Consider the following 17205-nt stretch of genomic DNA (forward strand, 5'->3'; position numbering starts at 1 on the left):
GCAGTTCTTTTACGGCGAACACACATTTCTCTAATTTAGCAAACAATTTGTTGGCCCTTAATATCTGCAGCACTTGTCTCACATGGATCTTATGTGTATCCAGATCCGGGGAATAGACCAGGATGTCATCAAGATATATCACAACAAATCTCCCGATAAGGTGACTAAAAATATCGTTGACAAAATGTTGGAACACCGCAGGCGCATTAGTAAGACCAAATGGCATGACCAGATTTTCATAATGCCCTTCCGGAGTATTAAAAGCCGTTTTCCACTCATCCCCCTCTTTGATGCGTACCAGGTTATAGGCTCCTCTGAGATCCATTTTGGAGAACCATTTAGCACCAGCAACCTGATTAAAGAGGTCGGGAATGAGAGGAAGAGGATAGGGATCTCGGATAGTTATCCGGTTTAATTCCCGGAAATCCAGGCAAGGACGCAGGCCCCCATCTTTCTTTTTAACGAAAAAGAACCCTGCAGCCACGGGTGAAGAAGAGGGTCTGATGTATCCTTTAGCCAAACTCTCCGAAATATAATCTTGCATAGCCTTCCTCTCCGGGCCGGAAAGATTGTATAACCGGGTTTTAGGTAGTTTTGCCCCAGGTAATAGATTAATCGGGCAATCATATGGACGACGAGGTGGTAACCCCTGACAACCCTTCTCAGAGAACACATCCATAAAATCTGACAGAAAGGCAGGTAAAGATGTTACAGAGAGTGTAGAGCACCTACTACTCAAGCAGTTGTCCTTACAATGTTCACTCCACTCCACAATCTCCCCGGCCTGCCAATCCACCACTGGATTGTGAGTCACCAGCCAGGAAAGCCCCAATACCATAGGAGCCGGAAGACCGTCCAGGACATAACAAGAGATATGCTCTTTATGGAGGTCCCCTACCTGCAGATGGATATTATGGATGATCTGAGTTAACTCTCTCTGAGTAAGAGGGGAGGAGTCGATGGCAAAAACAGGAATAGTTCTGCATACCGGTTCCGGAGTAAAACCCAGAACCTGAGCAAACCGTGAATCCACCAAGTTGACCCCCGCCCCACTGTCCAAAAAGACGGAACAGATCTCAGTTTTATTGCCCGCCTCAACGGTAGCGGACAACAAAAACTGAGACATGCGTATGGAGGAAACGAATACGCCCAGACTGTTCTCCTCCGCACAATCTGGGGACTCTAGTTTTCCGGCGGCTCCTTTGTTTGTGGTCTCTTGGGTTCTGAGGGACAAACCATTACAAAATGACCCCTCCCCCCACAACGAAAACAAACCTCTGACCTACGGCGGAACTTAGGAGGATTCACCCGTCTAGTGGCGCCCCCTATTTGCTTTGGTTCGACTGGACCATAACAGACCGATCCCTGCCCTATAGAGGCCTCCGTAAAATTTAATAGTCTCTACCTGAGTCGTCTGTCGATTCTTATGGACAGAGACATAGCAGCCTCAAGAGACCCAGGGACCTCGTATACCGCCAGCGCGTCTTTTAATTTTTCAGACAACCCCTGGCAGAACTGACTCCTAAGGGCCGAGTCGTTCCATAACGTATCAGTAGCCCACCTACGGAATTCGGAACAATATAGTTCAGCAGACCGGTTCTCTTGCCGAAGTCTACGTAGCTTAGACTCAGCCAGTGAGACCCTGTCCGAGTCATCATATACGAGACCCAGGGCTTCAAAAAACTCCTCCACTGATCGTAAGGCCGGAGAGTCAGATGGTAGGGAGAAAGCCCAAGCCTGCGGATCTCCTTGCAGGAGAGAAATTACAATGCCCACCCGTTGTTCCTCACCGCCGGAGGATCTAGGGCGTAACCTGAAGAACAATTTGCAAGCTTCCCTGAAGGTTACAAATTGGTCTCTCCCTCCTGAGAACCTATCAGGTAAAGACACTTTTGGCTCAGGAGTACCTTGGTTTCCCGTAGCAACGTTGGAACCCAAGGATTGCTGCTGCAGCACTGTTGCTTTTAATCCTGCCACTTCAAGGGATAACCCCTGTAATTGTTTCGCCAAAACCGAAACCGGATCCATAGCGGAACAGACAAAATACAAAGCAAAACAGCAAGCAAATGTCACTTTTTTTTTTTTTTTAAATGGCCAGATATACTGTCACGACCGCTATCCCAGCAGCAGTCGTGTCGCACCAGACGGAGGGGAAGGGGGACCCTTATCTACGGATGGGAAATAGAATGGCCACCCCTGACTAACCCTAAGCTGGCACCTGTCTGCCCTGATACCCTAGACGGGGTGTGAACCCGTGCGGCGAGCAGGATGCCTAAACCCTCAGTCGCCCTAACAAGACTGGACTGGGGAAAGGCCGATGGGAGCGCTAGTCACCATCACTCACGTCTAGGAAAACAACAGGGGAAGACAGCAACAAACAAACAACAGCAGAGATAGACTTATCCAGTCACGAGCAGAGAAGGCGATCCCAAACACGACAGTCCACGCCGGACAAGAGCTCCACAGCAACACCATCAAACGATCTCCTTCAAAGGTCAGAGTAGCACTGGAAGTAAGGACTATATCTGACAATGACTGCAAGTGAAACTGAAACTAATATAGTATCTGGGAGTGGCAGACAGGACTCACCTGAGAAGGATGCCTACAAACTCCCAGTCAGGACGAAAAGGTTCACAAGGCAAAACCTGGATGACATACCCTGAACCACGGAGCAAACTCACAAGCTATCGCGAGTAGCAAGTCGCTGCGACCTTCTCCTCCCAGACCTGTCTGGATCAGTCACAGTCGTGACACATCCCTTGCTTGTCCATGTGCCTCGCTGGAACAGAGGCTTGGCACGCAATAAGTTTGTTGGAAGTGAAGGTGTGCTGAGGGGTGGGTCTGCTCTATCTGACAGCCCTGGTAATGGGCCTTTTAGGTGTGCAATAAGCAGTGCTTGTAATGGACATATTATCTCACCTATGAGGGCACTCTTATCTTGTTGAGTACACCTATTGTGCCCGGATGGAGGTTTTACAAGCATTGCTCTTGATTGACATTTCAATGCACCTACGAGGGCACCCCCTCCTTTTTTTTTTTGATGGATGGCTATTTCCACCTATCAGGCCCTGATGAATGCTAAACAAGTTCCCACCCATCCTCTTTAACTGTGTCTCAGTTTAAAGTATGTTTGGAGCTATCATCTGCCCCAGGAATCTGTTGATCCATATATTGGGTCTGTGAGTATATGACTCATCTGGCAACACCCAGCATAATGGTAGGATAACCTTATTATCTGCTATCCTCTACATATATGGTGGCCTTATAATGACACATGGTATGATTAACTATTTGTGGATCTGGTTCCATTGTATCTTATTGTTTTTTGCAGTTTAACTTTTCGGTCTAATCCCCTGAGGAATCCTCTGTCCATCTGGAGGAGGAAACGCGTCGGGACTGACTATTTAGGTGTGCAATCTTGGACTGGCTGTACTTAGATATAATAAACAGTGTCTGAAGGATAGGCCAAGGACATAATAAGGAAAGTGCAGTCCTAGGCACGAGGATGGGGAGCATCTACCACTAAGGTGCGTCCCTGGGCTGAGCAGTTTGGAGGGTGAGATCAGGGACAGTCTTATATATTTTCACACAGTCTCCCTGAGTACTCATCCCACTGCTTGAGCCCATGTTGTTTTTGGTGATAGCTTATTGCGGTGTATAGGACCTTTATGGATCCAAGTTATATGATTTTATTGTATTTAATAAAAGTTACGTTTTAGATTCTTGCCTTCAGTGATATCTCTAAATTTAAAATTTGATTCAACATTTGATGAATATAAATGTAATCCCACCTAATTATATCTGCTATTAAAATTCTCTGTAGGGCTTTGTTACCTAGAGACAGATACATAGAAACATTGTATCTATGTCTTTCTTTCTCTCTGATGCTTCATAAAGGAATCAATTTGAACCACGCTGAAAGACTTGGAGGACTTTTAAAGGCTCTCTAAAACTCCAGAAAAGAAGGTTTCCATAACACCTTCAAGACTCTGCAATTTTCCATTTTTGCTCTGTTGTTTTTTACTCCCTGTCATATTGGAGCCATAACTTTTTTATGTTTCCATTCATTTTTTTAAATATTTTTTTTTGCTTAACAAGTTGCACTTTCTAATGTCAGCATTTAATATTGCATATGATGTAGTAGGAAGCTGGGGGAAAAAAATTCTAATAGGGCTGAAACTGAAAAAAAAAAAACAACTACGCCGCAGTTTCATTGGATTCCCAATGTGGTGAAACTGAACTGCTACCTTCATTCTCTGGGTCTGCAAGATTACAGTGATAAGACATTTTATAGTTTTTCTTTTGTTTTAATGCTAAGTACAAATTTGGTAAAATAGATATATTTGTGCATCACCATATTCTGACCCTCATAACCTTTTTTTTTTTTTATTCAATCTATAGAACTGTATGACAGCTCATTTTGTTATGTGGGCGATAGATTTTACCAGTGTTAATGTCGCTAGGATATGCCCCCATTGTCTCATAGGTGCGGGTCCCACCGCTAAGACCCGCACCTATATCGAGAACGGGGCCCCGCAAGTGAAGGAGGGTGCACTGCGCATGCACAGCCGCCCTCCATTCATTTCTATGGGGCCGCTGAAAATAGCCGAGCGCTGGCTCGGCTATTTCCGTTGGCCTCATAGAAATGAATGGAGGGCGGCTGTGCATGCGCGGTATGCTCCCTTTCACTTCTATGGGAGCAGCGCTTAGTGGTGGACAGACCCCGGGAAATCTGGGGTCCTCCAGCCACAGCTCTCCCCGCTCTGTTCTCGTTATAGTGCGGGTCCCAGCATTGTAACCCGCACCTATCAGACAATGGGGGCATATCCTAGCGATATGCCCCCATTGTCTGAGATGGGTATACCCCTTTAACATGAGATCTTGAGATCGCTTGTCCCATAGACTGCAAAAAATTACCAATGCAGTCTATGGGATATTCATTATGAAGGCCTGAGGTTTTAGAAGGCCTGAGGTTGCCACATCAACCAAATGACTCCTTTGATCTCAGTGTGGAGCTGTTCGGTGCCAGGGAGTGCAGCACTCCTGGGAAAAGACTTCTCAGATGACACTGTCACAATTGACCATGGCATCTGAGTGGCTAAATTTCCACTATTGATTTTTGTAAAACAGCAAGTACCTGGCGGCTATCAGCCTTTTAGCATACCCTGACTTCTACCCATACATATATAGCGGAGGTCAGGAAGGTTAATGGTAATCTCTTAAGTTCCTAAAGTGTCATACTGTAGACTAGATAGCAGGCCATTTGTCTTAGCACCAGTTTTAGTGACTACTGTCATAAACATGTCTTACCTGAATCCAAGGCCACCGGTCATTTTCTGCTGAAGTCCAAGCATTTACAAGACCCTTTTTATTAAGTCTTGCAAAATACGGGTACCACTTTTGTAATCCAAAAAGAGCCCTGTGAGTTGAGGATGCTGTTATTTGTTGGTTGGAGATGATACCTCCTTCCATTCCAAGAGGTCCAGAGCATCCTGGTAAATGAGAAAGCAAGACAAGATACTGTATGTCATATATGAATATTTGTTAATATCATTTTCTAGTATCTCATAGTATCTAAAACACAGTGCAAAAGGAAGTCCCTCTGTTTTACCAACTTTGTTACTACTACTGTAGCAGTCCAATGTCAAACACAGCTCAGGACCCATTTGCTCAGGCAGATAAACTGCCCATAATGACATCATTTGATGATACAGTAAGCCATTCAAAACTTTTTTTTTTCTTCTGGCTGGGGCATGAACATCATCACCCGAGCCACTTTAGCCAATAACTGACCTCAGCAGTGCTGTGTCGCTTGGGAACTATGTTCATGCCCCGGCTGGAGGAAAACAGATTAGGGACCAGAATATGGGGGAATAGGAGCGAACATGCAGGGCTGTTGAGGCAGGGAACAAGTAAATATCAATTTCTCAGTAGGAAAGGCAGACTAGGTACATTATGTTAATAGTTAGTATTTGTGGAATAGAGAAAGACTCAAAAAATGTCAATCAGATAAAATCTCTGGATCAATAGTCACTTCTTCAGTAATCTATGACATTGCAGTATACTGTGCCAATGATGTTTTTTTTTATTCCACAACCATCAAGTATTTCATTATACTATGATGTTCCACCAATTGTACAAAAAGTTTCTTAAAAGTTCAACATCACTTATTGTTTAGTTCTTTACTATTGCTTAGTATTAGGGTACTTTCACACTAGCGTTTTTCTTTTCCGGTATTGAGTTCCGTCATAGGGTCAGTTTTATCCGAATGCATTCTGAATGGAGAGCTTACTGTTCAGGATGCATCAGGATGCATCAGTTTAGTTCCTCTTACGTTTTTTGGCCAGAGAAAATACTGCAGCATGCTGCAGTTTTCTCTCCGACCAAAAATCCTGAACATTTGCCGGAATGCCGAATGCAGCATTAATTTCCATTGAAATGTATTAATCCCGGATCCGGCCCAAGTGTTCCGGAAAAACAGATCCGGGTTTGCGGTCTGCGCATGCGCAGACCTTTGAAAGTGAGAAGAAAATAAATACCGGATCCGTTTTTTCGGCAGGCAGTTCCGGCATCCTCTGCCGCAGGTGTGAAAGTACCCTTAGTTACTACCTTTATTTCCTTGTAAAATTTTAAAATGAGGAGCTGTTGTTTAGGAATACACTTGTTTAGGGCGATTACACTTGTTTGGGACTATTAACACCCTATTCCTAGGGCACACAAGACACAGTTAAAGGGGTTGCCTCTCTTAAACAAATGACATTCATCATGTAGAGAAAGTTAATACAAGGCACCTATTAATGTACTGTGACTGTCCATATTGTCTCCTTTGCTGGCTTGATTCTTTTTTTGATCACATTATACACTGCTCGTTTCTATGGTTATGATTAGGGATGAGCGAATTGACTTCGGATGAAACATCCGAAGTCGATTCAAATAAAACTTTGTTCTAATACTGTACGGCGCGCTCACTAGAACGAAGTTTTATGCAAATCGACTTCAGATGTTTCATCCGAAGTCGAATCGCTCATCCCTAGTTACGACCACCCTGCAATCCAGCAGATATGGATGGGCTTACACACTACAGAAAAAAGCGCCAACCAATGCACACTCCTGCAGTCTCGGCCACCGGAGAGGCTGGTGCCTTTTCCTATAATGTGCAAGCACGGCCACTGCTGCTGGAATGCAGGGTGGTCGTAACCCCTGGATAAAAGCAGTCTATAATGTGATGAAAAAATGATCAAGCCAAGAAAAGAGGCAATATGTATAATAACTATACATTCGCATTACAATTGCCTTGTATTAACTTTAATAGTCAGTTATTAGTTAGGAAGGCACTCAACTATCTGTTGTTGCATGGAAACAAATACAACTTGGTTCTACTACACTGTTTCATTTATTGGAATAATTTATTAGCAAATGTAAAAATATTAAAACATAGGAAATTTATATAAATATATACACCTAACACCCTGAAAATGTGATAGATATAGGAAATAGATATGGCTTAATTAAATCCCAACATGTATTAGAATGTCATAACTACTTTAGTGAATTTTAGAGATGAGCGAATAAAAGCTGACGAAGTCGAATTCGTTCCGAATTTCAGGAAAAATTTGATTCTAAACAAACGCCAATTTCTTCGCGCTTCGTGGTAATAAATCGCAATTTTTCCTAACATGGCTGCTAGCCAGCTAAAATGGCGGCTACACGTGTAAGGACACGGAGCAAGAAACTCTGGGAAGGTGGGATGACCCATAATGCCATGCATGGAGCCAATCAGCAGCCCGGTGATGTCACAGCCCTATAAATATGGCAGCCATCTTAGAGTCTGTCATTCACTATCGTACTTTGTTCAGGGACAGACGTGTATGCAGGCGCTAGGGAGAGTGAAAGAAAAACTAATTGTAAAAAAAAAAAAGGAAAGAAGCGATTTACTAGTGCAGGGAAAGGATAGTGAGAGGAATCATTTCACATGCAGGGAGAGACATGTGCAGATGCTAGGGAGATTCATAGCAAAAACCTCATTGTGAAAAAAAGCGATTTACAAGTGCAGAGAACCATTACTTGGGGATCCAGATAGTCTCCTAATACCGCTCTGTCATTCCAGCAATTAGTTATTTGGGTGCGAGTGCTATGTTGAAAAGTATTTAGCCCCCTTTCACACGAACGAGTATTCCGCACGGATGCGATGCGGGAGGTGAACGCATTGCACCCGCACTGAATACCGACCCATTCATTTCTATGGGGCTGTTCACATGAGCGGTGATTTTCACGCATCACTTGTGCGTTGCGTGAAAATCTTAGCATGCTCCTCTTTGTGCGTTTTTCAGGTAACGCAGGCCCCATAGAAATGAATGGGGTTGATTGAAAATCGCAAGCATCCGCAAGCAAGTGCGGATGCGGTGCGATTTTCACGCAGGGTTGCTAGGAGACGATCGGGATGGAGACCCGATCATTATTATTTTCCCTTATAACATGGTTATAAGGGAAAATAATAGCATTCTGAATACAGAATGCATAGTAAAACATCGCTGGAGGGGTTAAAAAAAATAAAAAATTATTTAACTCACCTTAGTCCACTTGACCGCGTAGCCGGCATCTCCTTCTGGCTTCATCTGATCTCTGTGCAGCAATAGGACCTTTGGTGACGTCATTCCGGTCATCACATGATCCATCACATGATCTTTTACCATGGTGATGGATCATGTGATGACCGGAATGACGTCACCAAAGGCCCTGTTGCTGCACAGAGATCAGATGAAGCCAGAAGGAGTTGCCGGGCCGCCAACAAGTGGACTAAGGTGAGTTAAATTTTTTTTTATTTTTTTTTAACCCCTCCAGTGATGTTTTACTATGCATTCTGTATTCAGAATGCTATTATTTTCCCTTATAACCATGTTATAAGGGAAAATAATACTATTTACAAAACACTGATCCCAAGCCCGAACTTCTATGAAGAAGTTCGGGTTTGGGTACCAAACACGCGCGATTTTTCTCACGCGAGTGCAAAACGCATTACAATGTTTTGCACTCGTGCGTTTATTGTCAAATTTCTCTACAATATGAGAAAATAGACCCAGTTCACATTTGGTGTTATATGTGTTATAAACGTTTATTACCATATTTCTAGAGAAAAAGAGAAAAATAGACTTAGTTCATATTTGGTGTAATTTGCGCTAAAAGCGTTTCTTGTCATATTTCACTCCAATACGAGAAAAATAGACACAGTTCACATTTGGTGTTATTTGCGCTGAAAGCGTTTCTTTTCATATTTCACTACAATATGAGAAAAATAGACACAGTTCACATTTGGTGTTATTTGCGCTAAAAGCGATTATTGCCATATTTCTAGAGAAAAAGAGAAAAATAGACTAAGTTCATATTTGATGCTATTTGCGCTAAAAGCGTTTCTTGTCGTATTTCACTCCAATACGAGAAAAACAGACGCAGTTCATTTTTGTTGTTAATTGCGCTAAAAGCGTTTATTGCCATATTTAACTACAATACGAGTAAAATAGACGCAGTTTACATTTAATGTTATTTGCACTAAAAGCGTTTATTGCCATATTTCTAGAGAAAATTAGAAAAATAAACTTAGTTCATATTTGGTGTTATTTGCGTTAAAAGAGTTTGTTGTCATATTTCACTACAATATGAGAAAAATAGACACAGTTCACATTTGGTGTTATTTGCGCTAAAAGCGTTTCTTGTCATATTTCACTCCAATACGAGAAAAAAAAAGACGCAGTTCACATTTGGTGTTATTTGCGCTAAAAGAGTTTATTGCCATATTTATAGAGAAAAATAGACTAAGTTCATATTTGCTGCTATTTGAGCAAAAAAAAGCGTTTCTTGATGTATTTCACTCCAATACGAGAAAAATAGACGCAGTACGCATTTGCTGTTATTTGCGCCAAAAACGTTTATTGCCATATTTATAGAGAAAAAGAGAAAATAGACTAAGTTCATATTTGCTGTTATTTGCGCTAAAAGCGTTTCTTGTCATATTTCACCACAATATGAGAAAAATAAACGCAGTTCATATTTGGTGTTATTTGCGCTAAAAGCCTTTATTGCCATATTTCAGTAGAAAAAGAGAAAAATATACGTAGTTCACTTTTTCTGTTATTTACTCTGTATTCGTTTAGTGGCCTATTTTAGTCCAATACGAGAAATATATATGCAGGTCATGTTTGCTGTTATTTGTGCAGAAATAATTTAGTGGCCTATTTTAGTACTCTTTGGTCTCCTCATGCTGCTGCTGCCATCTACACATTATGTCAACTTGCCACTCTCTGGTCTCCTCATGCTGCTGCAATCTTCACAATATGTAATTTTGCCACTCTGTGGTCTCATGCTGCTGCCGCCATCTCCACACTATATCACCTTGCCACTCTGTGGGATCCTGCTGCTACCATCTCTACACTATGTCACCTTGCCACTCTATGGTATCCTCCTGATGCTGCTGCTGCTACTGCCATCTCCACACTATGTCACCTTGCCACTGTGTGGGATCCTGATGCTGCTGCCATCACCACACTATGTCACCTTTCCACTCTGTGGATTCCTCCTGCTGCTGCCATCTCCAGACTACGTCACCTTGCCACTTTGTGGTCTTTTCTTGCTGCTGTCATATCCACATTATTTCACGTTGCCACTCGATGGCCTCATCATACTGCTGCCATCTACAGACTCTGTTATTATGCCACTCGGTGGCCTTCTCATAATGCTGCTGCTGCATCCGCCACCTCCAGACTCTGTCATTGTGCCACTCGGTGGCCTCCTCATACTGCTGCCAACTCCAGACTCTGTCATTGTGCCACTTGGTGACTAGTGATGAGCGGCAGGGGCAATATTCGAATTCGCAATATTTCGCGAATATATGGTAGAATATTCGTCATATGTTCGTGAATATTCGTATTTGAGATATTCGTTTTATCGCAAAAAATCTGTAATGAAAAAAAAATTGCATAATGCAAGGCCTGTATGGTCCCATCAGAATTGGCTTATAATTTGGTAGAAAAAGCAGGAGTGGTTATAAAACACAGAAGACATGCAAATATTCAATTCATGTGTCATCTCTGTTTTAGATCCACTCCTGTTTATTTTTGGCATTAGCAATACAGATGGATTATTGAGCAAATGCTGACCGAGTGAAGGTGAATGCTCCCACAGGCAGGATTCGTTTTTTGTGGGTTATTGTTGTGACGGATCAGAGCAGAGATGACACGTGAATTGAATATTTGCATGTCTTCTGTGTTTTGTACACACTACTGTTTTTGGCTACCAAATTATAAGCCAATTTTGATGGGACCATATCATACAGGCCTTACAGCTGCTACATAGACAGGATCAGTTGTGCGTCTCATTTTTCTTTCCTTCTGGCAGATCAGAAAAGGAGACCACCGAGTGGCCCAGTGACATAGTGGGGAGGTGGCAGCAGCATGAGGAGACCACAGAGTAGTGATGTGGCAGCAGCATTAGTCCACAGAGTGGCCCAGTGACTGAGTGGGGAGGTAACAGCAGCATGAGGAGACCACAGAGTAGTGATGTGGCAGCAGCATGATGAGACCACAGAGTGGCCCATTGACATAGTGTTGAGGTAGCAGCAGCATGAGGAGACCACAGAGTGGTGAGATGGCAGAAGCATGAGGAGACCACAGAGTAGTGATGTGGCAGCAGCATGAGACCACAGAGTTGCCCAGTGACTGAGTGGGGAGGTAACAGCAGCATGAGGAGACCACAGAGTGGCCCATTGACATAGTGTTGAGGTAGCAGCAGCATTAGGAGACCACAGAGTAGTGAAGTGTCAGCAGCATTAGGAGACCATCGAGTGGCACAGTGACATAGTGTTGAGATGGCAGCAGCATGAGGAGACCACAGATTGGCCCAGTGATACAGTGTTGAGATGGCAGCAGCATGAGGAGACCACAGAGTCTCCCAGTGACATAGTGTTGAGGTAGAAGCATGAGGAAACCACAGAGTAGTGAGGTGGCAGTAGCATGAGGAGACCACAGATTGGCCCAGTGATACAGTGTTGAGATGGCAGCAGCATGAGGAGACCACAGAGTGGCCTAGTCACATAGTGTTGAGGTAGAAGCATGAGGAAACCACAGAGTAGTGAGGTGGCAGCAGCTTGAGGAGACCGCAGAGAAGTGAGGTGGCAGTAGCATGAGGAGACCACAGAGTGGCCCAGTGACAGTGTTGAGGTGGCAGCAGCATGAGGATACCACAGAGTGGTGATGTGGAAGCAGCATGGGAAGACGACAGAGTGGCCCAGTGACATAATGTTGAGGTGGAAGCAACATGAGGAGATCACATATTGGTGATGTGGCAGCAGCATGAGGAGACCACAGAGTGGTCCAGTGACATAGTGTTGAGGTGGAAGCAACATGATGAGACCACAGAGTACTTATGTGACAGAAGCATGAAGAGACCACAGAGTGGTGAAGTGGCAACAGCATGATGAGACCACAGAGGCGCCCAGGGACATAGTGTTGAGGTGGAAGCAACATGAGGAGATCACAGATTGGTGATGTGGAAGCAGCATGAGGAGACCACAGAGTGGTCCAGTGACATAGTGTTGAGGTGGCAGCAGCATGAGGAGACCACAGAGTGGTGATGTGGCAGCAGCATGAGGAGACCACAGAGTGGCCCAGTGACAGGCTGTGAAGTTGGCAGCAGCATGAGGAGACCACAGAGTGGCCGAGTGAGCCAGTGACATAGTGTTGAGGTAGCATCAGCATGAGGAGACCACAGAGTGGCTCAGTGACATAGTGTTGAGGTGGCAGCAGCATGATGAGACCACAGAGTGGTGATGTGGAAGCAGCATGGGGAGATGACAGAGTGGCCCAGTGACATAGTGTTGAGGTGGAAGAAACATGAGGAGATCACAAATTGGTGATGTGGCAGCAGCATGAGGAGACCACAGAGTGGTCCAGTGACATAGTGGTGAGGTGGCAGCAGCATGAGGAGACCACAGAGTGGTGATGTGGCAGCAGCATGAGGAGACCACAGAGTGGCCCGTGACAGGCTGTAAGGTTGGCAGCAGCATGAGGAGACCACAGTGTGGCCGAATGAGCCAGTGACATAGTGTTGAGGTAGCATCAGCATGAGGAGACCACAGAGTGGCTCAGTGACATAGTGTTGAGGTGGCAGTAGCATGAGGAGACCAAAGAGTAGTGAGGTGGCAGCAGCCTAAGGAGACCACAGAGTAGTGAAGTGGCAGCAGCATGAGGAGACCACAGAGTGGCCCAGTGACAAAGTGTTGAGGTGGCAGAAACATGAGACCACAGAGTGGCCCAGTGACATAGTGTTGAGGTGGCAGCATCAGAATAGTAGCTGAAGCAGGTAGCCAGTAGAAACAGGCCTCTTTTGTCAAAGTGTAGGTGTGACACTATGGATGATCTAGTCTGATGCATCAGGCACTTGTGTTATAAAATCCTGGCTGATCCACACCTGATTCATCTTTACAAAGGTCAGTTTCTCCACATTTTGGGTGGACAGGAGAGTTCTCCTTAGGATAACTATGGCCCCCGACGCACTAAACAACCACATGGCTGGCAGGGCAGGAAAGCTTGTCCAGGGCAAACTCGGCCAGTTGAGTCCACAAATCGAGTTTGGCTGTCCAGTAGTTCAGAGGATCTTAGATGTGGGGTGGAAGGGTGCATTCCAAGTATGCCACAACCTGCTGGTTCATGTTCTGCTCTATGTCTACCTGCTGCTGCTGGTGAGTAGTTTCTTCAGTAGGCGGGTGAAGAAAGCTGCTCATAAGTGACTCTAGACTAAAGTTGCTACTGATGGAGCTGGTACTGCTTCTGCCCCCTCCCCCAGCAGCCATGCAAGTGGAACATGAACGCAGAGGGCCCCCCCTGGCAGACCTACGTTAGTATGGGCGATGACGCACATACTGACTACATAGGATGCCTCGATAGTAGTTCAGTTTGTCCTCCCTCTCAGCGGGTGCAAAAAAGGCCCCTATTTTGGACCAGTAGCGAGAGTCTAACATGGTGGAGAGCCAGTAGTCATCCCTCTGGCGAATGGTGACATTTTGGCTTTCACTACGCAAGCAAGTGAGCATGCAGTGGGCCATTTGCGTAAGTGACTCGGAGGGACTCCCTGCCTTCATCTCCACTGCATACTGCCACAGTGTGTCTGGGTCCTCTGCCTTCTCTTCCTCATCACCCTGTAGCTCCTCTGGCTGCTCCTTCTCCTTCTCCTGTCACCTGTGTAGAAAAAACACAAATTTTTCTACACATTGCTTGTGCTTGAATGTCCTCCTGTTCCTCCTTCTCCTCCAATAGTTTAGCCCCCACAGGGCTCATGTCGCCATGTCTCCTGTCCCCTGGCCAGTCAGATTTAGCAGCATCTTCTCCAGGACATGAATCAACGGAATGGCATTGTTCATCCCGTAGTCCTGGCGACTGACAAATAAAGTGGCCTCCTCAAAGGGCCTGAGCAAATGGCAGGTGTCATGCATGAGCTGCTACTGGCTGACATCAAAGATTCACAGAGGAGTACTCCTGTCTGCTTGGATCATCAAGAAATTGTTTATAGCATTTCTCTGTTCGTATAGTCGGTCCAACATATGGAGGGTGGAATTCCAACAGTTTAAAACGTTGCATATCAGCCTATATTGGGAGTTGCCGTTCTGCCGCTGCAGCTCAAGGAGGGTGTGCTTTGCGGTGTACGAGTGGCTGAAGTGCATGCAAAGTTTCCTGGCCATTTTCAGGAAGTCTTGCAGATGGGAGGAAGTCTTCAGGTACCACTTTACAACCAGATTGAACACCGATTTTGAGTTGTTAAGGAGAAAACCAAGATTCGATTTCTTGATGAAGGACGAGGTGCAGTTCCTTCCCTGTGTGACTCCGTTCGCCCAAGTAAACTAGGTGCAGAAAAGCATGACACCGCCGTGCCACATGTGATATGCTGAAGGAGCGCTGTGAATTGTCCCTACAGTGGACGTTGAGGACAAGGTAGAAGATGATGAGGTAGAGGCGGGCATTGTCACAGGACCAATGGCGTGAGAACGTAGAGGCAGAAGCGGTGTCACCTGGCCAAGTTGCTATTTTAGCTAGGCAGGAACCACATTTACCCAGTGGGCCATAAAGGACATATATTGTACTTGACCATAGTTACAGCTCCACATGTTGGTGTTGCAGTGCACTTGTCAGACACCGACAGGCTCAAGAACTGGCCCACCTGCTGTTCTACATATATGTGCAGGGCTGGTACTGCCTTTTTTGCAAAGAAATGATGGCTTGGGACTCTCCACCTCGGCTCGGCACAAGCCATCAGTTCTCTGAAAGGTGCAGAGTCCACCACTTGAAATGGCAGGGACTGCAGCACCAGCAACTTGGACATGAGCAAGTTCAGATTCTGCGCCGTTGGATGAGTGCACGCATACTGTAGTCTCTTGGCAATCGCATCGGTGATCGATTGCTGACAGAATGACTGACAATAAGTAGGAGGAGGAGGAGCAGGAGCATCAGGTCCAGCAGATAATGGGAAGGACAGACAGCTCCCTTCGGCTGAGGTAGTGTAGCCTTGACTGCATGGAATTGGGTGCGTGCCACTGGGTGATGCAGTGGTTGCTGCAGCACGCTGGACCACCTCTTCAGAGCTATGGTTCTCCCAAGCATTTATGGTGACACTGCATGTGTTGATGCAGCGCGATGGTGCCAACATTGGCACCCTGCCCATGCTTCACCTTCTGCCCACAAATTCGGAAATTGGCTATGTTCACCTCCTCCGGCGTCCTAACAACAGGCGGTCTACCCCAGGCACGTTTGGCTCCCGACCTCCCACTGCTGCCACCCTCCTGACTCCCGGCCACGCTACCAACTTGCTGACTCAGCCGCTGCCTCACACGCAAGCTGCAACCCTCTTCTCCTGATGATGATGAAGCCCCTTTTTCACCCAGCTCCCACGTGCGATCGGCTTCATCATTATCCACTACTGTCTGCTCGGCACTGTTCCCCTCAATGGTCTCATCTGACAGCTCGCAACATCAGCTCCCACGCAACTCTCATTATCACTACTTGCCCATCTACCGGAGGAAGCGGCAGCTCTCTCCTCCAGATCTTGGCTGGTCAGTAGCTGCTGACTGTCCTCTAGTAGCTCATCCTCGCTGAAAAGTGGAGCGGAGCCTACGGCATATAATACTTCTCTAGCAGAGGGAACATAAAAGGACAAAGGCAGGTTGAGGACAGGTGAGGGCACAGGGCCTTCTCCTGGGCCATGCCAACTAAGCATTGTGTCTTAAGAACCCACCGAGTCTTTGCTGGGGTTGTCTGATGAACTTGTGACAAAGTAGAAGACAGAGCCAACTATTCAAGCACCGCTGAGTTGCTGGTCAAGACACAACCGCTAGATGACACCGAGAGCTCAGGCCTCTAGCTGCGATTCCTGCCGCCACCACCCCCTCTTCTGCTGTCTGCGACAGAAAACAATGTAACATGACCACAGAGCGGCAAATAAAATGTACTTGTTTTTTTTCCACTAATACACCCCAAAAAATGCTGTAGAACAATTTAACTGCACCGCAGAACAGCAAATAAGACGCACTTTTTCTTACACTTATACACCCCCAAAAAAGCTGTAGAACAATGTAACTGCACCACAGAACAACAAATAAGGGTGGGATCACACTAGCATTATGGAATCCTTTATGGCTTTTCATTATAACAGGGTTATAACTGAACACAACGGAATCCATAGGATGGAATGCAAAACGGAAGCTTTTAAGAGGCATTTCGTTTTGCGTTGTCCTAATAGAAGTCTATTGGAAAGCATAATGGATCCGTCTGGGTCCCTTTATGCAAGACAGAAAACAGTCCTGTTGACAGGACTTTGTTTTCCATCTTGCATAACGGGAACCAGACGGATCCATTTTGATTCCCATAGACTTCTATTAGGACGGAGAGCAAACAGAATGCCTTTAAAAGGTGTTCGTTTTGCACTCCGTCATAATGCAAGTCTAGGGCAGCAAAAGGATCCGACTTCCGTCTTATATGGATATGGAATATGGATTCCGCTATGTTCCGTTATAACAAGACATAACGGACTCCATAACTCTAGCGTGAACCCACCCTAAGATGTACTTTTCTTTACACTTACACACACCAAAAAAAGATGTAGTAGAATGTAACTGCACCGCAGAACGGCAAATATTACGTCCTTTTTTTTTTACACTAATTCACCCCA

General features: G+C 45.4%; 1 protein-coding gene across 2 annotated transcripts in view; it reads right to left on the bottom strand.

Moving 5' to 3' along the window:
- EDIL3 (EGF like repeats and discoidin domains 3) overlaps nucleotides 1-17205 on the bottom strand; it is a 905544-nt gene that overhangs the window by 307859 nt on the left and 580480 nt on the right. For both annotated transcript variants that reach the window (XM_040421516.1, XM_040421515.1), the window contains exon 5: nucleotides 5311-5492. In XM_040421516.1, coding sequence (XP_040277450.1) covers nucleotides 5311-5492 — 182 coding nt within the window. The remainder of the gene's footprint in view (nucleotides 1-5310; nucleotides 5493-17205) is intronic.

Source organism: Bufo bufo, chromosome 2 (genome assembly GCF_905171765.1).
Source record: "Bufo bufo chromosome 2, aBufBuf1.1, whole genome shotgun sequence".
Lineage (NCBI taxonomy): Eukaryota > Metazoa > Chordata > Amphibia > Anura > Bufonidae > Bufo > Bufo bufo.